This window comes from Phyllobates terribilis, unplaced genomic scaffold (assembly GCF_046119375.1).
Source record: "Phyllobates terribilis strain yellow unplaced genomic scaffold, ASM4611937v1 Scaffold_120__1_contigs__length_5212024, whole genome shotgun sequence".
Taxonomy (NCBI): domain Eukaryota; kingdom Metazoa; phylum Chordata; class Amphibia; order Anura; family Dendrobatidae; genus Phyllobates; species Phyllobates terribilis.
Window position 1 is genome coordinate 2322095 of NW_027362880.1, and position 14498 is coordinate 2336592.

At 40.5% G+C, this 14498-nt stretch overlaps 1 protein-coding gene across 1 annotated transcript in view; it reads left to right on the top strand.

Moving 5' to 3' along the window:
- LOC141201613 (uncharacterized) overlaps positions 1-14498 on the top strand; it is a 126331-nt gene that overhangs the window by 22375 nt on the left and 89458 nt on the right. The window contains exon 7 of the mRNA XM_073663616.1: positions 2570-3927. Coding sequence (XP_073519717.1) covers positions 2570-3927 — 1358 coding nt within the window. The remainder of the gene's footprint in view (positions 1-2569; positions 3928-14498) is intronic.

The window sequence follows — 14498 nt, forward strand, 5'->3', positions numbered from 1 at the left end:
TCAGCGCTTGGAGCTTTATATAACTATAATTTGGCAGCAGATAGATGGGTTATCAGGTTTAAAAAGGCGTGCAATAGATCCAGACCTATTGCTACCCCGAGAACGCCTCCCTGGGATCTAAACCTGGTCCTGGAAGCCCTGACTAAGTCTCCTTTTTGAGCACTTAGGAAGCGTGACAGAACTCTCACTCTGAACACAGTGATACCGATAGCTATAACATCAGCCCGTAGAGTTATTGACTTACAAGCTCTGTCAGTAAATCATCCTTTTACACTGGTCACTGTAGATGGAGTTACATTAATACCAGACCCGGCCTATTTTCCGAAGGTGGCCTCCAAATTCCACAAAACACAGGAGATCATTCTCCCCTCATTGTATCCTAGCCCAACAGATTTAGGGGAACAGAGGCTTCATACTCTAGATGTTAGACTGGTTTTGGTTCAGTATTTGGAGGTAACAAGGCCTTGGAGGAGAAGTGATGCCTTATTTGTCTCCTTCCAGGGAGCTAGTAAGGGACTTAAAGTTACAAGGGGAACTATAGCTAGATGGATCAGGGACGCCGTTAGCTTAGCATATTCCCCTAGTAATGTGCCAGTTTCAGAGAACCTGAAGGGCCATTCCACAGAGCTGGTGCAGCCTCCTGGGCTGAGAAGGCGGAAGTGTCCATTGATAACATATGTAAGGCAGCAACATGGTAATCTCCTTCTACCTTTTATAACCATTACTGTCTTGATCTTTCTTCATCTGCTGATCTATCCTTTGGGAGAAAGGTGTTGCAAGCGGTGATCCATCCCTAAGGTGTCTGTTCTATATAAATCTCTCAGGTGGTGCTGTCATAGGAGAAGGGGAAAAAAATCATAGTTACCTACCGGTAACGGGATTTTACAGAGCCCATGACAGCACCCTTATATGCCCCCCCTTTTTTGATCACTTATGGTGTTCTCTATATATGGGTGTACAGTGAGAAATGTTTTATTGGTGGTAGTTGTGTACTAACATACTGTCTGGAGGTCCTCTCATGCTCTAAAACAAAACTGATGTGAAGGAGAGGTACCGCCTTTTTTATTCAGCAGGTTTCCTGTCCTGGGTGGGCGGATACCATCTCTCAGGTGGTGCTATCATGGGCTCTGTAAAATCCTGTTACCGGTAACTATGATTTTTTTCCATTTACAGACAATGGACCTGAGTGGGGCTTGTTGTTTGTGAGATGAGTAGAAGTTTTTATTGGTATTATTGTTGCCTACATAACTTGGTGGCTTTTTATTCCATATTTGGGAGGCAGAATGAACAAACAGTTGAAAACCACGCTCTACTGGTTCATCCTATGAGGTTTTCTATTCGATTTTGAAATGTCAGTGTCTTGGTGAATAATTAATTCAATGTATTTACCGTATTTTTCAGACTATAAGACGCACTTTTTTCCTCCTTCTTTTTTCTCCTATGCCCGCTGTTAAAGGGCATGAATATTCAACCTCTCTCCACGCCCATGGGCATGGGGAGGGGGTGAATATTCATGCCCTTTAATGAGCGGGCACAGGAGATAGCCAGCAGCCGCAGCGCGGCTCCGCTATGTGCCGGCTATGAAGGAGACTGAAGTCACTGCTCCCCGCGCACACAGTCCCGGCGTGGGAAGCAGTGACTTCCGGCAGCTGATCTCTCCTTGTGAGCCGCGCATGGCAGTGACATCATGCACGGCTCACATGGAGAGATCAGTGCAGACAGACAGGATGCAGCGCTGGAGGAGAGAGAAGAAAGGTGAGTAGGAGTGTTTATTTTTTTTTAATGTGCAGCATGATGGGGATTAGGGGTGCCATGCATATTAGGATAGGGATTAGGGGTGCCATGCATACCAGGACAGGGATTAGGGGTGCCATGCATACCAGGACAGGGATGAGGGGTGCCATGCATACCAGGACAGGGATGAGGGGTGCCATGCATACCAGGATAGGGATGATGGGTGCCATGCATACCAGGACAGGGATGAGGGGTTCCATGCATACCAGGACAGGGATGAGGGGTGCCATGCATACCAGGACAGGGATGATGGGTGCCATGCATACCAGGATAGGGATTAGGGGTGCCATGCATACCAGGACAGGGATGAGGGGTACCATGCATACTAGGACAGGGATGAGGGGTGCCATGCATATCAGGATAGGTATGAGGGGTGCCATGCATACCAGGATAAGGATGAGGGGTGCCATGCATACCAGGATGGAGGGATGCCAGGCATACCAGGATGGGGATGGGGACCACGTATAAAAGGAAGGGGGCGGCATATATACCTGGATGGGGGATATTGTCAGAATTGGGGGACATAACCCCTATACCAGTGTCAGCAGAAGACCCCCCTCCCCCTTAAAAGTGCATCATGACCACATTTTTTGCTTAAATTTTTATTTTTTTTATTTTCCTCCTCTAAAACCTTGGTGCGTCTTATGGTCCGGCGTGTCTTATAGTCCGAAAAATACGGTACATAACTTGCCATTATTATAGACAGTTTAAGTAGAAATTTAAAAAAATAAAACCCAAGGATATTTTATTGAAAAATAATAGATTTTTATCTTAGCAGATTACTGTACCTGGAGATCAGAGGGACAGCTGACATCTTCAATTTTTAAATCAGAAGATCTTGAGATCCCACAATATACAATTGAAGTGAATGCTATTACTCCAGATATACCATCATCCCTTCACAGCAAAGATTTGTCATCTGATCCTTTGAAACAGGTCCTGTCTTCTGATTCATTACTGACTACTAAGGAAAATCATAGTCACAAATTAAGCATTAAAAAACAAACTGCTCCTAAAGCAAAGAAGACATTTTTAGATTATGGAAATAGTTTTCCTCTCGAAAAATCTTTTCCTAAACATCAAAAAATTCACACAGCCGAGAATAGATTTTCTTGTTCCAAGTGTGGGAAATATTTTAACAAGAAATCAGATCTTGTTAAACACCAGGGAACTCACACAGGGGAGAAGCCTTTTTCATGTTCAGAATGTGGGAAATGTTTTACAAAAAAATCCAATGTTGTTAAGCACCAGAAAACTCACACAGGGGAGAAGCCATTTTCATGTTCAGAATGTGAGAAATGTTTTTACCAGAAATCATATTTAGTTAGTCACCAGAGAATTCACACAGGGGAGAAGCCTTTTTCCTGTTCAGAATGTGAGAAATGTTTTTACCAGAAATCAGATTTAGTTATTCACCAGAGAATTCACACTGGGAAGAAGCCTTTTTCATGTTCAGAATGTGAGAAATGTTTTAACCACAAATCAAATTTTGTTAGGCACCAGAGAATTCACACTGGGAAGAAGCCTTTTTCATGTTCAGAATGTGGGAAATGTTTTAACCAGAAATCAAGTCTTGTTAAACACCACAGAACTCACACAGGGGTGAAGCCTTTTTCATGTTCAGAATGTGGTAAACATTTTGAACAGAAATGCAATCTTGTTAAACACCACAGAACTCATACAGGGGAGAAGCCTTTTTCATGTTCAGAATGTGGTAAACATTTTAAACAGAAATACAGTCTTGTTATACACCAGATAACTCATACAGAGGAGAAGCCTTTTTCATGCTCAGAATGTGGGAAATATTTTACACGAAAAGCAGCTCTTAATAAACATCAGAGAAGTCACACAGGGGAGAAGCCTTTTTCATGTTCAGAATGTGGTAAACATTTTAAACAGAAATATGGTCTTGTTATACACCAGAAAACTCATACAGAGGAGAAGCCTTTTTCATGTTCAGAATGTGGGAAATATTTTAAACAGAAATATGGTCTTATTCACCAGAGAACTCATACAGAGGAGAAGCCTTTTTCATGTTCAGAATGTGGGAAATATTTTACGCGGAAAGCAACTCTTAATAAACATCAGAGAAGTCACACAGGGGAGAAGCCTTTTTCAAAATTCAATTTTTATTGAAAGGTTAAATCCTTTTCAATTACAAAAATACAAAAAACAAAACAAAAAAAAAAACAATAACCAGGACAATATCAGCATCAGTATATCATAGAATATAAGTATAACGTCCAATAAAACATCAAGTTATAGGAAGAAAAAGGAAGGAATGGAACATTTTAGGCCATCAGTATTACAATTGTAAAATCCAATGGAAACCATACATAGTGCAGCCAGGCGCGAACCAATGCGGAGCACAATCCGGACAGAGAAGAAACGCACCAGAGAAAAGGGTGGGTCACATCAGTGTGATGTAAGACTGTAGGCATCGGATTCCTGGAATTCAATCCAGTCTCTCCAAGTCTCACAGTATCTATCACAACCAGTGGGGGATCGGGCAATCAAATGTTCCATCCTATTTAGAAGAGCTATGTCACAGAACCACTCCTCCAGAGTAGGTGGAGAAGTACTTTTCCAGTGACGAGGAATGATATTCTTAGCAGCCTGTATAAGGTAGCTTATTAAAGAACTTTTGTATTTTGTGAGACTAGTTGGGATCATAAAGAGCAAAAGAGATTCAGGAGAGTTGGGCAGAGAAGCCTTTTTCATGTTCAAAATTTGGGAAATCTTTTAACCAGAAAGCGCATCTTGATAGCCACCAGAGAACCCACACAGGGAAGAATGCAGCAACTACACCCAATTGGTCTCTGTGCAGACAGGCCCTAGCTAACTAAAAATAACACCTCAGGCCTAACTCCCTAATAGGCAGTTGAGCAGTTTCTCTTACCTCCTGAGGAATCAGAGGGGAGGCCGCAACACACTGTCAACAAGGGGAAAGAAAAGTGTGAAGATATGAAAACCCTGAGTGAGAAACTAAGACACATTCATATAGGGCACAGAAGGCAAGCTAATGAGAACCAAAAATAAAAGGAACAAGTATAACTTCCCAGAAACCTAACAGTGGTAGAAAGAAAAGGTACTGGGAGGGAAAGAAAACAGACAAGGAGGATTGTTTCACCTTTGTGGTGAAACTTACAAAAGTCATCCTCACCCACAATTATTTGAATTTGATAACATTTATCTACAGGAGACTGGTACAGAAATGGGAAGTAAAATGGCTCCACAGTATGCAAATCTTTTTGTGGCCAAGCTTTATAGTGACTTCTTGTCCTCATGTCCCATCAGGCCTCTTGCCTACTACCGTTACATTGACGATATTTTAATCATCTGGACAGAATCTCAGCAACAGCTTAAGACGTTCCATGAACACTTTAATCAATTTCATCTCACCATCAACTTAACACTCAACTACTCCTGTACTGAAATTAACACCTTGGTGGCCTCAGAAAGGCCTTTTTGAACGAGAGCTACCATACAAGAACAATTGTAAACCAGATTGCAAGAGCCACCAGAATATCAAGGAATCATCTCCTACATTTCAAAACTAAACAAGAAAGCAATCTGGAGTCTCTAGTAGTCACCTACAATCCAAATCTGGAGATGCCAATGGGATCTGCATGGAAATTACAACCATTATTACAAAAAGATGCTGATTACAATCTATATTTCCAGACCCAGCACTTCTGTGATTTAGGCAGCCCCCAAATCTAAGAAGCATCATTATCAGAAACTCCCTGTCCTCTCCAACAGCTACAGGAACTTTTCCCTGCAGCCAGAAAAAATGTAAAACCTGTCTATTTATAATGATCACTGACAAGATAAGGATTCCCAACTCACATCAGGAAACAACCACAAGATCCCAGGTACTTTCAGCTTCATCACTTCTAATGTAGTGTACTTAATTATATGTACCAAATGTCCAGCTGGCGGTCTGTACATAGGGGAGACAGGGCAAAAACTTAGAACAAGGATGAATTTTCATCGCCACACAATAAAAGAAAAAAGAATAGATCTACCTGTGGCCAAACATTTTTTATCCCTGATCACAGCATCATTGACATGAAATTACTTGTATTAAAAGGTAACTTCAAATCTCAGAGAGACAGAAAAATGTGGAATTACAAACTTATGACAATCTTTGACACACTCACAGAGCAGGAGTTAATGTGTCGCATGGATTTATGTCTTTCTACATTAACTAAGGAATGTGCTCCTCAGACCGTTTGGGGGCATCACAATCATGGACCAGACCTCAATCACAGGACAATAAAACTTTCACACTCCTTATCAATGAACTGTTCCAATATTCATGGACACAACTGCTTCTCCCTCTCCCATACTAATAGTTCTGCTTCACGCCACTTGTCTCATCTATTGTTTTATTCCTGTGCCCTGTTGTGTATAAATATGACACTTCAGATTTTGTGTTATACTATGTCTAAAGAAGAGACCTGAGTAGTCTTGAAAGCTTGTAATTTGTTACCATCTTTTCAGTTAGCCAAAGGTATCAACCACTGAAGACTCTCATATTTTTCTCCAAACAGCAATTTTAAGATCTCTCCACAGGTGTTCAATGGGATTTAGATCCAAGCTCATTGGCGGTCACTTCACAACTCTCCCGCACTTTGTTTCCATCCATTTCTGGGTGCTTCTTGATGTATGTTTGGGGTCATTGCCATGCTGGCTACCCATGACCTAGAACGCTAACCCAGCTTTCTGACACTAGGCACTACATTGCCACACAAAATCCTTTGGTAATCTTCAGATTTCATGATGCCTTGCACACAGTGAAGGCACCCAATGCCAGAGGCCGCAAAACCACTCCAAAACATCTTTGAACCTCCACCATATTCCACTGTAGTTACTGTGATCTTTTCTTTGTATGCTTCATTCTGTTTAAACAGTAGAACGATTTGCTTTACCGAAAAACTCTATATTGGTCTCCTCTGTCCACAAGACACTTCCCCAGAAGGGTTTTAGCTTACTCATGTGCATCTTGGCAAACTGCAGTGTAGCTTTTTTATGCCTCTGTGTCAGCAGTGGGGTCCTCTTTATTCTCCTGCCATAGCGTTTCATTTAATTCAAATGTTAGCGGTTAGTTCATGCTGGCACTGATGCACCCTAAGCATGTAAGACAACTTGAATTTCTTTGGAACTTTGGTGGGGCTACTTATTCACCATCTGGACTATCCTGCATTGCAACCTTTCGTCAATTTTTCTCTTCTGTCCACATCCAGGGAGATTAGCTACAGTGACATGGGTTGTAATTGTATTGATTATGTTGTGCACCATGGACAAAGAAACATCCGCATCTCTGGAGATGGACTTGAAAAATATCAAAAATTTCAAGATTAGAACAATTTTGGTTCTCAAGTCCTCAAACAGTTCTCTTCTTCTCTTTCTGTTCTCCGTGCTTAGTGTGGCACAAGCATGCACACATTGCAAAGATTGAATCAGCTTCTCCCTTTTTATCTGGTTTCAGGTGTGATTTTCATGTTGCCCACACCTGTTACTTGCCACAATTGAGTTTGAACGAGTTTCACATGCTTGAAACAAAGTTGTTAACCCACACCCCACAATTTTGACAAAAGGTGCCAACAATTTTGACCGGCTCAGTTTTGGTGGTTTTGTGTGAAATTATGTTCACCTAGCTTTTTTTTATCTGTTTTTTGTGTTGTTCCCATACATATAAAGGAAATAAAAATGTATAACAAAATATGTGTAATTGCAATAATTTTCTGGGAGAATTACTTCATTTTCTGGAACAATTTCAAGGGAGCCAACACTTTGACCATGACTTGTTTTTGTTGCAGCATTTCATCCTCTACATGTTCAGCTATATTAGAAGGCTTGTAGCAAACTCCAATTAGCAGCGTTACATTATTGGCATTTCCATGTACATTTACCCATACTGACTCTACATTGTCGAAGCTCCACTCCAATGTCGTCATTTAGCACAGGTCTTAAGTTGGATTTAATGAAAATACCCACCCCTCTACCTTTTTTTCTTTCCTAACCTTTTGAATGTAGTGTAATCCTCTGTTTGTCACTCAGTCATGGCTTTCCAGCCAGGTTTCCGTAATGCCCACCACATCGTAATCTGTGGCTGACATTAGAGTCTCTTAATTCATTAATTTTGTTTGCAAGACCTCTTGCATTTGCCAGCAGACGTTTAATACTATTAATACTATTAACTATTTATTACTCCTATTTGCCTCCTTACTTTCCTTGAATGTCCCAGCCCCCTAAATCCTCATTGACCCCTACTGTCTTTCTCTCTGTCTACTCTATCCCCTTATTTGTACAAAAAACCTCCCTCCCCCCAGATCCTAGTTTAAAAGCTCCCCCATCCATCTGACCATTTTTCACTGCAGCACATCTGCACCCTCCCAGTTGAAGTGCAGCCTGTCCCTATAGTAGAGCCTGTAGCCAACAGAAGTAGGCCCAGTTCTCCATGAACCCAAACCCTTTATCCTGCCAATTATTTATCTCCTTAAGTTCCCGCTAACTTTCTAGTGACGCTAGTGGAATCGGCAGTATTTCGGCAAACACTACCTTAGAGGTCCTGTACTTCAGCTTCTCTCCTAATTCCCTGTGACCTTCCACCTTCCTCTAACTTTGTCATTGGTACCAATGTGTACCATGACTGCTGGGTTTTCCCCAGCCCCACCCAATAATCTGTTTATCTGATTGCAGGAAGATCCCTCATATTAACTTGGGAGCTACCGTAAGGACCATAAAATTTCCACTTAACGAGATAGTGCAGACAGCGCCTGACCCACCTGGAACTAAGAACTCGCTCTACCTCATACTCCCGACACCCTTCCAAATCCACCTCATTTATGTCTTGAGGTCCCCTCAAATTTTTTGAAAAGAGAAGAATGGAAAGAATTATGATTTTCCAGGTAATAAGAAGTTGCAAATTAACTGTCACAGGATTTAAATTTGTAATAATTTTATAAGTACCTACAAATTTAGGTGCAAACTTTCTAGATGTGAACTTTAAGCGCAGATATTTTGAGGACAACCACACAAAATCCCCCACCCTAAAGATAGAAGCATTCCTACGTCTGCAGTTAGCACCACTTTTGGCCTGGTCACTAGCTACCAAAAAATCCCTTTTGTCCTCCCTCCAGACCTTAATTAGTTGGGGACAAAATCTCTCCTCCTCTGGCAGGGAAGATTGTAATCCTGTAATATTCCCAAACACTAGATTAAAACTACAGCAGCTAAAAAAAGGCAAGGTCCTGGTAGCCTTTGAGGAACGGTTATTTAGAGCACACTCGATAAGGGGCAGAAATTCCACCCAGTCTTCCTGATTAGAGGAGACACAACATCACTAATACTGCTCTATTTCCTGGTTCATCTTTCTGATTGACCATTAGTCTCGGTATGATAGACTGAGAGAAAAAAAAACGCTTGTTACCCAATCTGGATCTAAAACTAAACAGAAATTGAACCCCTCAATCAAAAATTATGTTTTTGGGAACACCATGAAATTTAACAATATGAGAAATGAACAAAGTTGCTAAGATCCTAGCAGTTGGCAACTTTTGAAGCGGGACCAAAAGAACCTTTTTACTCAAACGGTCCACCACCCACACAACAGTAATACCACCAGAGTTAAGCAAATCATTGACAAAGTCTATGGACAAGTGGGTCAAGGGCTGCAACGGAACATCGTTAGGGAAGAGATAACCCACTGAGCTTGATGAGAGGCTTTAGCCTTGGAACAGACTTTGCATTTCCAATCATACTCTCCAATATCCTTAAGAGCATTCTGCCACCAAAAGGACCTAGAAAGAGATCTCCAAGTGGCAGACGAACCCGCGTGCCGAGCTAAAACGGAATCATGTTCTTCATTAAGAAGAGCTACACGTAAAGAGGGCAGTACATAAAGCTTGTTCATAGGTAAACCTTCCTGAGCATCCTGAATGAACTTCCTGAGATCTGACCTCATCACAGGTCCTGTGCGCACAGAACAGCCATATATGTGTTGGCGGCTCTGCAGGTGGAGATATGTGGAGATTCCCCATTACTGGGCGTGGAGGGCATTAACCCCTTCAGCACTGAGACTCTTTTGGGGTCTCGTGTGGTGTGAACAGTGACGTAACAGCTATGGACAGAATGCGGCTTAACTGGGTCCCGTCCACATTAGATCCATTCAGATGACTGCAGGATGAAGGACAGAAGCCCAGAGAAGTCCTCACACAACACCATTATTCATCTCCTAGTTCCACTGTATGTGGCAGGTACTTGATGGATCTTCTGCTTTCTGGACCGGTTCCTCCTGTAAGTCCTATTAACCCTTTCTCCCCAGAGCCTGTTTTTTCACCTTCCTGAGCAGCATCCCTTTATGAGGTAATAACTCTGGAGCTTCAGCGGATCCCATTGATTCTGAGACTGAGTTTTCATGACAAATTGTTCTTCATGTTAGTGGTAAATTTAGGACGATATTTTTTGCTTTTATTTGTGAAAATATCGGAAATTTGGAGAAAGTTTCACAATTTTCAAACTTTTAATTTTTATGCCATTGAACCTAAGAGTTCTGCGACACAAAATAGTTAATAAATAACATTTCCCATATGTCTACTTTACATCAGCACCATTATTGAAACATAATTTTTTTTATGTTAGGAAATTAGAAGGGTTAAAAGTTTATCATCAATTTCTCATTTTTTCCAATGTGTGGTGAACACCTTGAACCCCAAGGTGCTTCATGAGCCGTGAAAATTAAAAAAAACTCCAGTAACGTTCTTCCCCGCACTCCTCCTGCACCGCTTCTCCTTTATGTCTATCCAAATAAAGATTGCAGATCCCACATACCTATGGTGAATGCTACCATTCTTCTATTCAATTACTGCATATACATGCAGGGCTGTGGAGTCGGTAAGCCACAGTTGCGACTCCAACTCCGACTCCTGGATTTTATCAGGTTCCGACTCCGGCTCCGACTCCAACTCTGGCTCCGACTCCTTCATAAATGGCCAATTCGTAACAATAAATTTACTGTTGTAAAATATTAACATCGTGCTTATTCAGTTTCTCACCGTCATATAAGTAATCAGACCACTTAGAGCAAAAACTATATTTATTAGAATACAATTAGAATATAGCAAATAACTTTTCTAAACTTTTCTAAACTCTTGTAAGTAAATATGCAATAAACACTGTTATGCAGTTAATAAGAAGAAATCTATAAATTTGTCCTCAGAAAAAGTATTGCCTCTGTCAGATCCTCCTTCATGGATGCCCTCAAATCTGATCTAATTATTTTGAGAGCAGAGAACAACCTCTCTACACTAACTTGGGTTGGTGGCAAAGCAGTAACCACTCGGGTAACATCTCTGACAATGTCAGGATACAGAGGAATCGCTTGTTGCACTGTTATTTTTGATGAATGGTCAAATTTCTCAGTTTCTTTTAGTGCACATGAAAAATTCTGCTGAAATGTACTGGCTGTGTTCTTTGATGGGGATGACTCTTCTTCTATGCGGGAACGCTTTGCACGGTCCTTGTGATCCAAATATTTTTCGAAATTAAATTCTTCATCAGTTGATGATGAGGGTGAAGATGTGGCAGGACGACCAAATTCTTCTTGTTCCTCTTGACTGTTCTGCAACCCTTTCATCCTTACTGCTATTTCAACCAGAGCTTCTTTTCCTTTAGTTAGCTGTTGATCATCTAGAAGAATCCGATGCATTGGGTCTACATAAACAGCTGCCAAAAGAATGTTATTTTGTAATAGTAGCTCCTCTCTCCGTTTCATTGATGTAGCCATGCCACTTGCAATTAACCCTCCTCTTTGGGACAGGCGAAACATCAGGTTCTTCCACTCCTTTAAGAAAATACCTGGAGTTAAGTCCTCTGCTTGTAATTTTTTAGTCACTAAAAATGGGTGCTCTAGCAATCAAGCGTCAGTTGAGGGTTAGCCATGTCTACAAGAAAGGTTTTAAGTTCAACCAAGCGCTGAATCATTAAGTAAGTACTGCCCCATCGTGTGGCTTGATCAATAATTACCCCTTTTCCAGCACGTCTCTTCAAAATTGAGTCAACTTTAGGGGTTCTGGCAACAGTAGCCAATTTTCTCACCTTGCCAATCAGTGCAGCAGCATGTCCTTCTTGCAGACTGTCTCTTATAGCCAGCTGTAGCGTACGCACAACACAGCGCATGTGATGAATGAAAGAACGTATTGACACAGTTTCAACAAGATCATCTAAACTATCATGTTGCTGTTCATCTGAAGCAACTTCAGTTTGCTCCTCAGTTACAATACTGTGTTCCTCTATTTCAAACATTTCTGTGTCTGTGGACCCAGAATGTTCTTCTAGCTGCTGGTCACCATCATTACTCTCATTCATTAGCTTAATAGTACTTATCATATTTGAAGCATTGTCAGTTATGACAGAAAGAACTTGCTCTTTTTTTAAGTTCATAGTCTTGCAGAACCTTTTCCACCAAGACCTGGAGAAACTCACTGGTGTGATGAGCTTTGGTGTCTTTTACTGCTAATGTCTTGGTAACTATTTCATTTTTGTCACAAGCAAATCGGACATTGATGGCAAAATAGTTCACTCTGTGACGTGTGCAGGCATCCATTTTAAGAAACAGAAAGCGTCCCTTGAGAGTTTTTTTAAGTTCTTCCATTTGTTTAAAAGCTTCTTTGATTACTAATTTTCTAATACTCTCACTCTCCAGAGAAACACCAAGCTTGCGGGCCATTTCCCCATTCAGACACATAAAAGCTGGTCGTGAAAATAATGAAATAGGCACACTATCCTTTACAACAAGCTCTATGATCTGTTTTTTAAATGTATCTACTGTCATTGTTACAGTAACTTTGTCACTGACAAAATATCTTGCAACTGATGGCTGCAAAGTTCTCTGCTCCTTTGTTTGGCTGGAAGAGCTGGGCACTGGCTCATTGGTTTGGATGCAGTCTTTCTCATCCACTGCTTTCATTACTTCTGGATGAAAGCGCTGTAAATGTCTCTTTAGATTAGAAGCTCTCGTAGGAACATTTTTATCTTTGCCTGAATATGCACTGATCTTGGCTTCACAGCATTTGTTTTCGTCTGGATCATTTGTCATACACTGACAGACATAATGTTTTCTATCTTGAGTGATGGTGAAATGTTCAAATACAGCTGATTTAATGTGACGCTTCTTTGACATTCTCAGGTTTTTAATTCTGCATTCACAATCCAAATGACAATTGTTTTTCCTAAAAACAATTGTACAAAATTATTGCCAGGTCGTACAACTGATATAGTGGTCAGTAATACTGTTATTCCTCATGTACTCACAGTTAACTAATGCAAAGTTTGTTGAAAGGATAATACTTCTTACAGTCTTCCTCTTCTGAGTAGCAGCTGTGAGATGCTTGGAAGATGCACACCTAGTAAACATCTAGTCTAGAGGAGGAGCTTTACTACTAAGAATTTGCAACACATTTTCACTTTCAGTTTCATACATTGTAAGTAGGGGGGTTGGGGCAGCATGAAGTTAACCAAGTATAAGATTAGATAAGGGCAGTGGAGAACAGTGACACACAAGAAGTAAGAAATGTCTCTATCTCCAGCAGAACTGCTTATCACTGTTGTTCATAGTTTGATAGAACATATATATTTGAGTAACATTTATAAAATTCATATGAAAGTTCAATTCTGAAATATTAATACATTTTTTTAAAAGCTGGAGTTGGGAGTCGGTACATTTCTACCGACTCCGACCAAAACTAACTCCGACTCTGACTCCACAACTCCGACTCCACAGCCCTGCTCAGATCCCTGCTTATCATGCCCAAATTTATATCTCTAAAAGAAATCCTACTCTCTTGCCCCTCCCCTAATTTTACAGCTTAAAAAACATGACCCTCTCACTTTAATGATCGGGGCTGCCAAACATTTAATACCAATACATTGGAAAAGTCCTATTCCCCCTACGCATTCAGAATGGCAAGACAAAGTCAGACTGATCTACTGGATGGAAGCAATCTCGAGTTGGGAGGCACACACACATACGCTAATTTTAAAATCTTGGTCGCCATGGTCACAAGAATTTATTCCAAAATATAAAAACATATTTTCCCCTAGTCCTATAAGTCAAAAAGAGTTCTAATAGTTGGACCTTTACATGGTGGATTAATATCCACATAATACATCTACTTATCAGACATCTTACTTATTGAAGTTGGTTCTTGTAACATAACCTAGATAACAATATGAGCTAACTATGTTTTAGACACCTTTATCTATCAGGAGGAAATCTAGATATGCAATATTTTTTTTTCATACGCCATATATAAAGTCAAGACTCTATAACTAGTTCTTGAAAACATTTGTACCAATTGCGTAAAAATGTGTTTATTTGTTCATTTGTTTATATTGATCTATGTTTCTAAGTGTTATCCTTATGTTTTTGGCTATAAAATTCAATAAATAAAGAATTTGTAAAAAAAAAAACCTAATAATTTATGGTGGTCATAGTTAGTGTTGAGCGAATTTGTTCAGCATTTCAAATTCAGGCTCGTGTTCGGGGTTCCAGCTTGTTCGCGCCAAAAAATCGTCTCTGCCCTTGAACATCGAATTTAAAATGCTGAACAAATTCGCTCAACAGTAGTCATAGTGTACCTGCAGAAGAAATGCTGACCAAGTGATCTTACAATGGAAATCAATGTTGCAACATGTGA